Source organism: Sabethes cyaneus, chromosome 1 (genome assembly GCF_943734655.1).
Source record: "Sabethes cyaneus chromosome 1, idSabCyanKW18_F2, whole genome shotgun sequence".
Taxonomy (NCBI): Eukaryota; Metazoa; Arthropoda; class Insecta; order Diptera; family Culicidae; genus Sabethes; species Sabethes cyaneus.
The window spans coordinates 131,148,181-131,162,584 of NC_071353.1; the positions used below are offsets into that span (position 1 = coordinate 131,148,181).

The following is a 14,404-nucleotide window of genomic DNA, read 5'->3' on the forward strand; positions in this document are numbered from 1 at the left end:
CTTAATTTTCCTATAGTTGTCACTTGTCTCCAATTGACTGTCGATTCAATGTTATTTTTGTGGTTGTAATAAAAAGTCGGTTGTGAATTATAAGCTGAATAGCGGCGTAAATTTGTATGTCTGAGCGTAAAATGGATGGAAATCGAGGGAATAGGTATGTATTCATTGAATTACGGTGAAACCACCTAGAAAAATGCATTTTCCGCTCTAATAGACGAAATTAAACAATGGCCCATAATACTGGGACCAAAATTAACTTTTCCCAGTATTATGGGTCAAGCATATAGATCAACGGTATTCGCGGTTTTTTGACAGTTGGGTGGTTGAAGAAACACCCGAGCATGTAGTCTTTGTATGCCCCAGATTTGAAGCGGTGCGCGAGGATATGTCGCTCTAAACGTAGACAACATTGTTGAGAAAATGTGTCTAGATGAGGGCACTTGGAACGTCGTCAATAGATCGATTTCAAGAATTCTGGTTCAGCTGCAGCGAAAATGGAGGGCAGATCAGCAAGTCGGTAATGCCTAGCTTCAAAAGAGGGGTGATGAGCGTATAGAGGACAAGGTGGTCCATTGAATGGACGTATCTAGGCCGCATATGACACACAGATCAAAAGCAACGCGATTCTGGGCGCGGTAAAACCCTAGACGGACTCATATGTGTGGGTGATGGGATCTTTCCCAAAATAGTCCCTGCACCTAGATGAACAATATTCAGTGTGGAAATGGAAGAAATCCTGCGATGGTGACTGTGCGGAGTGCGCGTTTTGTTGGAGAGCACTTCTTTATCAGGTTACGTCTCGACAGGTGGAGAAATCCCGCTACGGAGGCCATGTGCGTGCTGTTGGAAGGCACCCGATTTGGCTCACGTCTCGACGGGTGGGGTAAAGTTCCTGTGAATGCGGTCGCGATGCTAGCTACACCTTCGCAAAGAAATCCTGCGAGGGTGGCCGTGAAGAGATGGACGTTAAGTTGGTCGCCATCTCAGCATCGGTGCACGTCTCGACAGGTAGCGGAGTAGTGCATAGGCACACCCTCCTCCCGAAGTAATACCTAGCGGTGGTCCCGGGAGGATTTGGGGCCAGGAGCAGTGAGGTTTTTAGTGGGTTAGAATCCCACACCGTGCCACATGATGCAGTGCATCATTAGTGTGGCAGGCATTGAGCTTTTCCTCACGGTAAAAAAAACACACACACACACACACGGTTTGCTCGAAATAAAACCAATTTTGTTTTACTGACCCATAATACTGGGAACATTGACCCATAATTCTGACCAGGTTTAAAAGTGGCTTATAATACTGGGAATGGAATATGCTTATATTTTGTTGTTCTGCAAAAAAGTGTGTGAATTTAGAACAAGATTGCCTACTGAACATCAAATTATGATATATTTATAACCAATTAGATTATAAATAAACTGTAAATTATTTAAATCTGCGTTTCTACCAATAATTTTGTAGCATCATCATGCTTAACTGGCCCATAATACTGGGATGACTGTATTTTCCCATTTATTTCCTACCCTCTGGAACGACAGCTTGAACGTTTCGCATTGATAATGGGGTAGAAAAGGCTCATATTTTATCCTTTCTGCAAAAAGATTCCTGCATCCTCAATGCACCAAGGGAAGAGGTGTTAAAACATTTAACAGATCGGTAGGACTGTGAGTTCTATGCTACACAGGATCTCTGGTTAAGGGGTTTTGGTAATAACTGCAACTCTAAAAGTTTGCTACAAGAAACTGCTTGGTCACTGTCTTGAGCCTTGAGTAAGCACACGAGATTATTGTTTTTGAACTTTTTATGCACGAGCCGCATAGTTAACGTTAAAAGCGTTTTCGAAGACTCGAGTTTGGCCGTCAAGGATTTGCTGGATTTTGGAATCGGCTGTTTGAAGTATTCCAGTATCTAAAATATCAGATTTAAAAAAAATCGGACTTCAGGCAGTTATAACCAGCATCAGCAGTGCTTAACAAAGGGAACGGGGGGCTCCGTAGCTGCAAGGTTACCGAGTATGCTTTGACAAGCGAGTGGTCGTGGGTTCGAATCTTAGTAGAACTGAGCCATTCGCTGTCAAGTGACTTTAGCATGAGTTTATTCTCAGGCCCCTCCCCTCATTTACCCTTCCTTCATGCTGAATTCTAAATTTACCCACTGAAGCCTCTTGACAGTGCAAAAGTCCTTCCTATATTTAAGTGTACTGGTCAGAGGAACGAAAGAGTCCTCGCCAACCCCAATACACACAAGCACGCATAAAATTTAATAAGCATGTCGCTACTTTAGTAGCGATTATAGCAAAAAGAAATGCAGTGCAGGTCATACAGCAAACACCCGGGCGATATCCCAATAGATCAACTATACTGGTCGCAGTGATGAGTCCACACAGGAAAAAAACAAGGGGAATAAAGAGTATACCCTATTAGACCCGTTTTCATATTAGACTCATAGATTGAATCCATACTGAACCAAAGTAATACTGAAATCAGAAAAAAGTAATAGAGTAGTAATAGTAATAGAGAGTAATAATTATATACTCTTACTTACAGCTGGCTTGTGTCCAACAGTATTCAAACAGCTAGTGGCCTCGAGTACCGACGCCTAAACGCACATCTATCAGCAGAACTAAACGTTAGTAGCAATAATCACAACATCGAGCACGGCAGTAGTGGTGGCGAGGAAGTTCGGCGGAAATGTCGAACCATTCCGGCTAACCGCGGCAGCAACAGCAGCAGACCGGCGAGCTGCTGGCGTAGGTGCACCAGCAGTAGGACAATTAACAGTTTCCCGCCGCCGTCGCCGCCGCTGGACCACGCTGATTGACGAGGCCGTCGGAAGAGCTGGTGTACCCCACCGCTGACGATGGCCCCGGTCGCACCGGAGGAGCTCATCAGGTCGTGCTCGCTACCCTGCAGCCCCTTGTAGAGGCGTCCGTTTTTGTGGATTTTATTATTCTCCTCGGGTATTTCAATGTTTGGCGTAGAGTTGATTTCCTGCTTGGTTTTATTGCACAGTTCCCAGCGAGAAGATAGGCAGCAAATAGAAAACAGCAACAGAAAGATTCATTATTATTGCAATCAGGCGCACTAGCCAGGCGTGCTAGCCTTTCGAAACAATCATCAACTCTCGGCACTCGGATTTGCACTTACATCATTAACGGATGAATCCTCGACGCTGTTCAGTCTATGTGCTGATTTGGTTTTTTTCTGCAGCTCCATCTCTGTGTGACGTATGTGTTTGTGTATGTGGAAGAAAGGACAAATGAGAACTTTAATTATTCGATTATACCACATTAAATACAGAACGCTTCTCAACGGGATAGGACGATTTTGAAACAATTATCCCCAAAGTAATGGTTTTGAACTTGTTTCTGAAAAATATTTTGTTAGCCTTGACATTCAGTGTGCCTAAGCAATGGTTTACATACGTGAAAAGGATCACATGATGCTGTTTAGAACTGACTCTATTCAAACGTGAAGCGTTTGATCCCTCCTTATTTGCATGAAAATCAAAGTTTCCACTGGGAAGTTTGCCTAATGCTCTTTGATTGCAGTCCTTCACCGGTGGCAGCGATTCTCGAAATGCTTTTGAAATAATCTCTATTAGTCGATATGGCGACTGGAAAACGACGCGGTGGAAAACAATAGAACACGTGTCATCACCACCAAAGTTTCTGGCTGCAAGCAAACAAACAATCGTCGCACCGTTACCAGCCACACACCGTTGCGGTTTGGGGACGCGGACTCCATTATGCTCGCCATTGTGAACGTGGATAGTGGAATTAATTTCTGGAATTTTAATGCCGAACATTCAGCATTGTGGATTGTTTGTTTTGTGCACTGTTTAAGAGCACAATGGGGGCCATAACTGTTACCTATATTGCGTCGTGACAAGAATCGGTAGAAGAGCAGCCAACAGCATTGAAATGTTCGCAGTCAGAAAAAAAAATCTATACAAAAATGCAGCACGCCGCACATATGCTTTCGAAAAATGCGCGTTAGCCTAGTCATGGTTACCATTCCGTGCCGTACAAAGGACGAACCACAATAGGGCGAAAAAAATGTGTGCATGATGATTTTTAATATTTTTATGTGCTGTTACTACAGGGGGGACCCGGAAAATGGTGAGAAAAGGTAGGATTTTTTTTCTGTATTCTTTCCAACTCGCCGTCCACAGATGGGGAACCTTCCCTGTCCGTCGCACATATCTGAATGCTTGCTTGTTCACGTCAACCGGTCGGTATCATCGGTGCGGCAGTATGGCGCGTCAAGTTTTCCCTTTGGATCGTTTGTTTGTTTAGTATCGTCCTTTTCGAAGGAACAACAACAAAAAAAAACGCAAATGGCACACACTATCAGGGTTGTCCACTGAATGTTTGAAGTAGCTACCGAAATGTGCCATAAGTGGGATATCAACAGTTCTGTTCCTGATCTAGGCCGTTTTATGTCGGATAGTAAGCTTGGGTTGTAACGATTGAAATGAGAATTACTAAACTTAAGTGTAAAGTAAAATATAACGTATATTTTGTATCAAAATGTGGTATATACTGGTATGAAAATGTAAGTCCTTTATTTTTATTTGAAGCTGGCTTAGTGCAACTGTATAACTATGATTTACTGTTATACTCAAGTACTGTTCTTTTCCACGTCCAGTATTGGAAGGACGTAAAAAAATTTATTATCATTTATCAAAAGAGAATGTTAATTCAAATTTTGGGCGTAAAAAAATGGACGATTGGTGCAAAATTATTGAAAATTAACGCTTAAAACCTAATAACGTTTGCTGAGGCTCGGAGTGATTGCGTTTCGCTGCGTTATTCTTCGAAAGAAAGATGGTGTACATTATTGTGAAATATAAACAAAGCAAAAGTCAAGTCAATGAGAATAAGCTAGCAACGAAAATATGCCAGACACAGCTATTCGCAATAAACCAGAAGCTTTTTCGCATGCTTCCACTTTTGCAAACATTTTCCTTCTCCCCCCAGGGTTTGTGTATTGTTTGTTTTGAGGACACAAATGGTTATTAGAATACAGAACAATCACGGTGCTTGAGCAGCGATCCTTCTGACTCCAGCAGGACTGCGCAGCCGAAAATAGAAAATGTGACGACTGGCTTGTTAGGCAAGAGCAGACACCACCTCTACTTAGACGTTTGCATTCTCCAAGGCTTACTCACTAGTTCGAACGAGTGATAGCGAGTAAAGACAGCATATACGCAACAATTACGTAGGCCAAAGGTTTCAAATGTTTTCTATGACATGAAGTGGAAATGTTTCAGCTCCAATACTTAAATCCAATGACCCGTATTACTCCACTTCATAAATTATGAACTACTACTTTGAGACTGCTTAATCAATTTTTGGGAACTATTATTTTAACCTTTAAGATTGTTTCTAAGAAAATTTTACTCGAACACTATAATGTAATAGCCTAATCTACATGATCCGAAAACGATTTTTCTCTTACGCACTAGGAACTATACTAAGGGACCTAAGACGGACAAAGTTCTACTTCTGTTCTCTAAAAAAATCTTCGCGAAAGCAAAAAAAAAAAAACAAAGCCATGAGTATAAGTCCTTAAGAACTTGCCTTCTTTATCGACAGACTTCGCAACCGGTTATTAGAGTACAGGAAGATTACGGGGCTAGTGCAAAGATCCTATTGACTCTATAAGCAGTACCGCCCAGTCGTCTGGCTGGCTTGTTAGCCCAGCATCGTACCCAGAAGCTAACTGGGTTGGCAAATTTCCGAATCTCCGTAGATTCACTTGCAAATTGCCGAATCTTTTCGTATACTCAGTCATAACGGGTGGCAAAAAAACAAAGTTACTTGAAGAAGATCTGATCTACCGAAATTAAAGATACTTTATCCATTGTAGAAAAAAATTAGTGTACATTTGAAAACGGTCCGTAATTGGCTGTTCGGCGAAGCTTTCGTTTGACGTCGAAACAGGAGCGTTGTACGACCATCATACCAACTCTACGAATGCATCTCTTGACTCTACCAATCAGCTGTTTGCAGTTCGTGGCTCTCCAATTATTTTTGTACACCATGGAACTTAAAATTCCGAAGAAATCTTCGATTGAGCGCATTGAGACAGATTTTTCCGGTCGTGGTTTTTGGGTAAAAATGGGATCGAAAGGATATTCAGGAACGATTGTGTTTTTTGGCGTAATGCGATGATGCTCTATCCGGCCAAAATACGTATTGTCCACCTGCATGATGTTTTTGTAGAAACGGGGTCAAAATTTTCTTCAAACATTCGTCTGGTGCATCTTAATTGATAGCCAAACCAGAGAGCTCGTTGTTGAAGAAACGTGAAAGAGAACGGTGACCTTCTGCGTCCATAATTTTGGCTGGTCTTCCACTACCTTGTTTGCGAATAGTTGTTGGCATCTTAGGATATGGTAAACAGTCGAAGCCGCGACATATTGGCTTTTTAAATGTTGTACCATCTACTTTTTGCCGAGATTTCTGTTGCAGTTCGTAGAAGTGTATAACGCGCTCCCGAAATGCTTCTTGTTTCGACGCCATTTTTGGCAAAACTGTGCAAGCATAAACAAAACAAAAAATATTAACAAAAAGAGGAGAGAGAGCTAACACATATATATTGTCATTTCTCTTTGAGCTCGTTTGTTGTTGAGTATAAGGGCCGTGCAAAAATTCCAAAATTTTAGTTGCCACCCGTTAGTAACCAATCTTCACTTGATTCCGCACGAGCAGCAAATATTTTATGGGCAAGATAGTAGAGCAACTGCTTTTTTTAATAGTGGTTTTAACCCAAAGGGTCATTCACCATGCAACTGCTTTTGTTAAATCGAAAACCTCTTTGAATTTTTAAATTTTTCAGCAAAACATACGTGTCATTCTGCTTTTTTATTTGCAGCTTTCTGTGGTTTTTAAATCTTTGTGCTTTCCGCTTATCAAATTTAAAACTTAACGCGTAAAACTGAACGAATAACTATTCTGCAATGTTGTTTTGTGAAGTAATCACTTATTCTTGAAAACATGCTTTTCGGAGAACTGGCAAAAGTGGTAAAAATTTGCTTCAGGAACATTTGTCGAGGAATCAGTACTTTCGGGGAAATATCTTTCGGGAGAATGGTTCTCGGGGAATTGGTACATTCAGGGAAATGTCTTTCGAGGAGGTGGGTTTCGGGGAAATACTTATCGGGTTTTATATGATTTCAAATTAGTATTGTTTTCGTTATTATAAAAACAAAAAAAATCTCAATAGGCAGAAATATTTTTTTTGAGGTTTTTATGATTTGTTTATTTTCCTAAATTCAAATATTTTCCATTATTTTTTGTATAGCCGTAAAAACATCTTTCCAACGATGTATAACAGTTATAAGCAGAACATTCTGATTAAGTTTTATGGACCGAAAACAATATTAGTCACAACCTGCAGCAGGCTTCCCTATTTATTTGAAAATCACATCGTTTAGATGCGTTATTCTTCGAAAGGGGGATGGTGTATACTATTGTGATATATAAACAAAACTAACGCACAGGTTAAACGCGCAGAGTTCTTACGCCCCGTTACTGCTAGAGAAAGCCTCCATCCTACCTGAAACGATTATGGCCTGAGGCTAATCAACTTCGCTGCAGCCAGAGGAATGGATATCTGTAGTACCTATTTTGCACGATAGAACATTTAGGAGCACACCTGGAAACACCCTAGTGGAGAGGTCTGCTTTCAGATCGACCACGTTCTATTTGATGGCTGGCACTTTTCTGATGTCGCAGACGTGCGGTCCTTCCAGGGACCACTATCTTGTGGTAAGCAAGATTCGCGCCCAGTTGTACAACGTATTCAAATCGAGACCAACGAGGAAGATACGACTGAACATTTGGTGGTGATCAACGGAAGGGGTTGCTGCAATCTGAATGAGCAGTAGAAACATATCCATTATGCGATCAGCACCACAGCGCGAGAAGTGTTGGAAACTACTGCTGAAGCCACTTCCAGTGAGTTGTTTTACATAGAGTGCCAAGGGTAAATAACGAGAAGAATCGTCACAGAGACAAACGGAGATGCTAGAGCTGCCGAAAAGAGACTTCACCGTCAAACGTCAGCACTAGGATCGCGTTTTTTCGGAGGCGAAGAATTGCTTCGAGAGGCACATTTTGAGAAGCTTCTTTAAAATAATCAACGGAATCAGGAACCGGGAACCTGATTACCGAAAGATCGAAGGTGCTCAAGCGTTGAATGGTGAACGAGATGGAGCTTTCAACAGAAACAGGATTATGATTGAGAATGATGGACAAGCAGTGGATCCACCAACTTTGGACGAGCTTAGAAAAGCAGTGAGAGAGCTGAAGAATGGCAAAGCAGCTGGAAAGGATGACGTTCCCGCCGAAACTTCGCGATAGCTAACGGCTGTATTGTGCAACCCAGCAGGTTATACTAAAGGTATGGACTGAGGCGGAACGACTCTAAAGTCTTTTTTTACACGGTTTGTTAACTCAAGAACGGTACAACTGAGGGACCATTTACAAACTACGTGACGAATTTCGGGCCTCTCCTAAATGTATTGAGAAATAAATGAATTGTCCCTAAGTTGCCCCGTTCGTAATAACCGAACAAACAAACCGTGGAAAGAAGTAGGTACTTGAGTGTACCTACGAACTGGTTGGAAGGTCCCATATGCTCTATTTACAAAAAGGGCCACCGACTCGAGTGTAGCAATTATCGGGGCATTACTCTTCTCAACTTTGCATACAAAGTTCTCATAGACAGAAGACGTTGCAGGAAACCTTTGTTGGTGAATACCAGTGGAGTTTTCAAGAGGAACGCTCCACGACGGATTAAATGTTCACCTTGCGTCAAATCCTAGATAAATTCTAAAAATTTAACTTGCAGACTCGTCAAACTTCAAGACGGCGTACGGTTAAATTAAACGAAACGAATTGTGGCGGATTATGCTTTGTCCGGAAAACCGTTCTCGTGCTTTGTCTACCATCGCTGTTCGTGCTCGATGGTATCGTACGCTGCTCTCACATCCACGAAAATATTGTACTCCCGACATTTCTGGAGGATTTGTCGGAGAATGAAAATTTGATTCGTAGCAGCACAGGCTCCCATAAAATCTGCCTGATACTGCCCTACGAATTTTCTTGCAAAGAAGGGCAGAATGCTGGTTTTTTGTTACTCATAGATATATCACAATCTATAGAGTAGTTACTCCAGTAGTTGAGGTAGTACCTGCAGTGGTGGAAACTTGAAATATTACATTATTTTTCCAAATTTTGGTACAAGTTGGATACTTAACAAATGATACCGGTACTGGTAAAAAATAAGGGAATAATTCGAGTTTCCACCACTACTGGTACTACCACACCTGCTGCAGCATCTACCCTATATATATAAAAGTGAGCGTGAGTATGTTTGTATGTATGTTCCACCATAACTCCAGAACGCCTTGATTGACCTCCACCAAACTTTGCACACATATTCCTTGCTATAAGGGAATCAGCACTGGGGGGTTGGTAACAGGGGGAAGCTATAACTTCGAAATGCCTGGACGGTTCTTCACCAAACTTGGCACACATGTTCCTTAACATTATCTGCCGTTGTTTTGGCCGATTATTTATTGCCGCGCTGCTATCTGTTGCTTCGTACCATTTCGATACAGTGATATTGCTTTGTGCTTTAGCCGGCTTACTACAATACACCGAGTGAGATTGTGTGCGCACTGGTTATCCGACGAGCAACGTAGAGTCATGGAAAAAAAAGTGTGTGGAGAATGCAAGCAAACCATCAATGATCTTGAGCCAATTCGATGTAGTGTGTGCGACGCATTCTACCATATTAGCCAACAGTGCTGCGGCTTTAACAGTCGTGGATACAAAGACGTGCTTGCTCAGGGCAAAATCCTATTTGTTTGCTCTCCTTGCAGAGACGAGTTGGGTGGACGGAGTGTTCGCGAATATATAGCGGATAAATTAAATAGCATCCAGTCTCAACCATCGGTTGATGATAGTCATGATAGTCTGCCGGCACAGGTTAAACTGTTGTCTAATGCTGTCGACATACTAAGCAAAAAAATTGATAAATTATCAACCGATTCGCACTTTCCTGTCACCCCCTCGCTGAACCATGCTACTCCTGTTGTTCATGAATCCAGATCAGCACGGTCCATGAAACGTCGCCGCATCGACGATCAGCCACGTCCAACTATTGTAGCGCCGACTAACTGTGGCACAAAGGTTATTGATTTAACTGACCTTTCCGTTGCTACCGTCGCATCCGTCACTACTGAAAAATTTTGGCTCTATTTATCGAAATTGAATCCACTGATTTCGAACGCAGATGTAAAAATGATCGTTTCCCGCTGCCTGAACGTCGCTGAGCCTAGTGATGTAATTCGCTTAGTTCCCAGAGGAAAAGATGTTTCTACTATGTCGTTTGTGTCCTTCAAAATCGGACTCGATCCTGAAATGCGGGACATCGCTTTAAACCCCTCATCGTGGCCAGCTGGGTTACTGTTCCGGGAGTTCATTGACCAGGCAAAAAACTTGGACCAGCGCACGGTTGCGGCAAGTGTGCTTCCGATGGAGGATGTTGCGGTTATGAATTAAACACAACGCGATCTTTTGTGGACGGTGGGAACCTTATGGTTCCCGCCAAAGGCGAGTATCTATCAAATACGACTAATTTTCCGGCTGTGTACAGTATTTCCACGTTACAGTACTGTGACACACATTCCAACGATATCAGCGTCTACTACCAAAATGCCAGGGGATTGAGGACAAAAGTGGACGAGCTTTACCTAGCGTGCCGAGATTGCTGTCTTGACGTTATTATTTTGACGGAAACGGGACTCAACGATTCCATAAATTCAGTGCAACTGTTTGGTGAAAAGTTCAACGTTTTTCGCTGCGATCGTTCTGCTCGTAACAGTGAAAAGCGCAGTTTCGGTGGAGTACTGATTGCTATCGCTCGGCAACACTCATGTGCCCTTCTTACGTCAGTGCATGGAAGTACCTTAGAGCAGGTATGTGTTACTGCAAATATTCGCGGTTTGAAGATCCTGTTAAGCGCCATATACATACCACCCGACAAAAGTCAAGATACTGTTGTGGTCGAGTCGCATGTTTCTTCCATTCGTGAGTTGTGTGAAAAAACCCGCTCAATTGAAGCTGTCCTGATTTGCGGTGACTATAATCAACCGCGTATTACTTGGGACTACAATGATGGCACGATTCGGCCCACTAATACATCGCACCTCTCCGCTGCGAGTACGATTTTGGTCGACGGAATGGACTTTCTCAACCTCCAACAAGCTAATCTGGAGCGTAATCAGCTTGGTAGAGTTCTCGATTTAGTTTTCCATTCTGCAGACCATGCTGTATCCGTTGACACGTGTGTTGCACCACTGCTTCCCGTTGACACTCATCATCCCCCGTTGTTGATTTCGTTGCCAGTTATTAATAGTTATCTCGAGAATTACTCGCCACCCGAAATTGAACACCGACAATTGAACTATCGCAAAATAGATTTTGACTTGCTCTCACAGTATTTACGGAACTTTGACTGGGAAGGTTTACTTGGTAGGAAAGAGCTAGATGAAATGGCGAGTTTATTCTGTGGCACTATCAACCTGTGGCTCCGATCTAACTTACCATTTGTTAAACAACGTCGCACACCGCCTTGGGGTACTAGTCGTTTACGTTCATTAAAACGAGCACGTAACGCTTATCTTCGTAAGCATCGACAACGTAGATCCCCAGAATCGAAACGTGAATTCAAACGGACTAGTGACGAATATCGCCAGCTCAACGCTTCCCTATACAAGTCGTATGTTCTCCGTGTACAAACTGACCTACGAAGGAACCCAAAAGGTTTTTGGAGTTTTGTCAACTCGAAACGCAAAAGTGCTTCTATTCCTGCTAATGTTTATCTTGACGGCTCCGAGGCGCGTTCCGTCATGGACTCCTGTGAAATGTTCGCATCTTTCTTCTCCTCTGTGTTCGCCAATACGTTCGCTACTGATGCTGAAGCTGAATCGGCTGCGGTAAACGTTCCAGAAGGACTAGTTGACCTCGACACCTTTGAAATTACCCCAATAATGGTTGTTGAAGCAGCACGTAAGTTGAAGCGATCCTTCTCCGCGGGGCCCGATGGAATTCCTGCTGCTATCTTTTGCCGCTGCGCATCAGAATTATCTACGCCACTGTGTCGCATTTTCAACAAATCCTTTACGCAAGGCAAATTTCCTGGTATCTGGAAAAAATCCTTCATGTTCCCCGTCCATAAGAGTGGTGATCGCCGAAATGTACGGAACTACAGAGGTATCACAAGCTTGTCTGCTGGCTCCAAGCTTTTCGAAATTATCGTAAGCAGCGAAATTCTAAATCGTACGAAGAACTATATATCCTTCTACCAGCACGGATTTATGCCTGGGCGATCCGTCTCAACTAACCTGCTCGATTTTGCTTCCACGTGCATTGTGCTACTCGAGGAAAAAGCACAAGTGGACGCAGTATACACTGACCTGAAAGCTGCATTTGACCGTATCGACCACCGTATCCTTCTACGAAAACTTCAGCGACTGGGGGCCTCACAGCGGCTATTGTCGTGGATTAGTTCATATTTGAGCGACAGAGTCTTGCAAGTTAAACTAGAATCTGCCGTTTCGTGTGTGTTCACCAATAAATCTGGTGTCCCCCAAGGAAGCAACATGGGACCTTTGCTCTTCATTCTATTTTTCAACGACGTGATTACACTGCTTGAAGCCGGATGCGCACTTATTTACGCTGACGACCTTAAATTGTTTCTTCCTGTGCGTTCCATCGACGATTGTCTCCGGCTGCAAGAATTACTAGACGTCTTCGTGAACTGGTGCAAGTTGAACTACTTGATTGTAAGCACAGGAAAATGTGAGGTAATCACTTTTCACCGCATCCAGAGCCCAATTATCTTCGACTATAACATAGACGGGAGTACTCTCAGGAGGGTGGATCACGTTAGCGACCTCGGCATCGTACTCGACTCCAAACTTACGTTTAACGTTCACTATTCTGCTATTATTTCGAAAGCATCTCGACAGCTTGGGTTTATTGCCAAAATTGGGAGAGATTTCAAGGATCCTCACTGCCTAAAATCGTTATACTGTGCGTTAGTCCGTCCTGTGCTTGAAAATGCAAGTGTGATCTGGCTGCCCTATCAGCTCACCTGGATTTTAAGAATCGAGCGCATTCAAAGAAGATTCATCCGTATGGCCCTAAGGGATTTGCCTTGGAGAGATCCTGATAATCTTCCGCCGTATCAAGAACGATGTCGCCTGCTTGACTTAGACACTTTGGAACGGCGCCGCAAAGTTCAACAGGCAACGCTTGTGGCAAAAATACTTAATCATGACATTGATTCACCGAGCTTACTGACAAAACTAAACTTTCGTGCATCGCAAAGACATTTACGCACCACGGCGCTATTGCATACCGAGTTTCATCGAACCACGTTTGGGTACCATGAACCAATGGCTGCATGTATCCGGACGTTCACGCAGGCTGAAGGACTGTTCGAGTTTGGTGAATCTACCGGAAAATTTGTGCAAAAATTGAAGAGAGCTGACTGGATATAATATGAATTTGTTGACTTGTGCTATATGTTTCATTAAGACTTAGTCAGATGAATATAATTTATAATAAATAAATAAATAAATAAATAAATAAACATAAGGGAATCAGCACTGAAGGATTGACAAAAAGAGGGAGGGGGATTCATAACAGGGGGGAGGCTATAACTCCGAAATGCCTGGACAATTCTTCATCGAACTTGACACACATGTTCCTTGACATAACAGAATCAGTACTTAGAGGTTGACAAAAGGGGGAAGCCCTAACAAGGGGCTAAGTAAATGGGGTTGCGTTTCTCTTGCATGAGTTTGAGAAAAGAGGGGGTTCCACTGAAGAGGAACATATGGCAAAAAACCTTTGTTTTGTTTCCATTATAGCGATTTTTATTGAATAAACTGATGCATGTGACAGAAAGGGGAGCTGACTGGGAAGGACAGCCGACATGTAGGGGGACGAGGAACGTGAGTATGAATGTATATTCCGCCATAGCTCCGGAACTTCTGGACTGATCTTCATCAAACGTCGTTTGCTAAACACATGTTTTTGGCATAAAAGAATCAGCACGGGGGTGGTTGACTAAAGAGGGAGACAATCTTTTAAAAGGGGAGGGAAAGATTCAAATGAGTAGAGTGGCGCGTTTCTCTTGCATTTGGAACGATAGCAGTTGTGCAAGTTGTTTTATTTCTGAAAGGGGGAATAGGTTGGCCTTTAAAAAGGGGAAGGTTCAAAAACGTAAAAAAGGCTTTGTGCCGATTTATAGGGATTACCGAGAAGAAGACATGTTTACAAGTGGTTGGGGGACAACGTGAGAGGAACTGACAAAGG

The 14,404-nt window shown here is 42.8% G+C and overlaps 1 protein-coding gene across 1 annotated transcript in view; it reads right to left on the minus strand.

Moving 5' to 3' along the window:
- Positions 1–2,642: 2,642 nt before the first annotated feature.
- The window catches only part of LOC128746238 (leucine-rich repeats and immunoglobulin-like domains protein 2), a 35,374-nt gene continuing 23,612 nt past the window's right edge, over positions 2,643–14,404 (minus strand). The window contains exons 9-10 of the mRNA XM_053843287.1: positions 3,147–3,217; positions 2,643–2,990 (exon numbers count right to left, since the gene is read on the minus strand). Of these exons, the coding sequence (XP_053699262.1) occupies positions 2,643–2,990; positions 3,147–3,217 (419 nt within the window). The remainder of the gene's footprint in view (positions 2,991–3,146; positions 3,218–14,404) is intronic.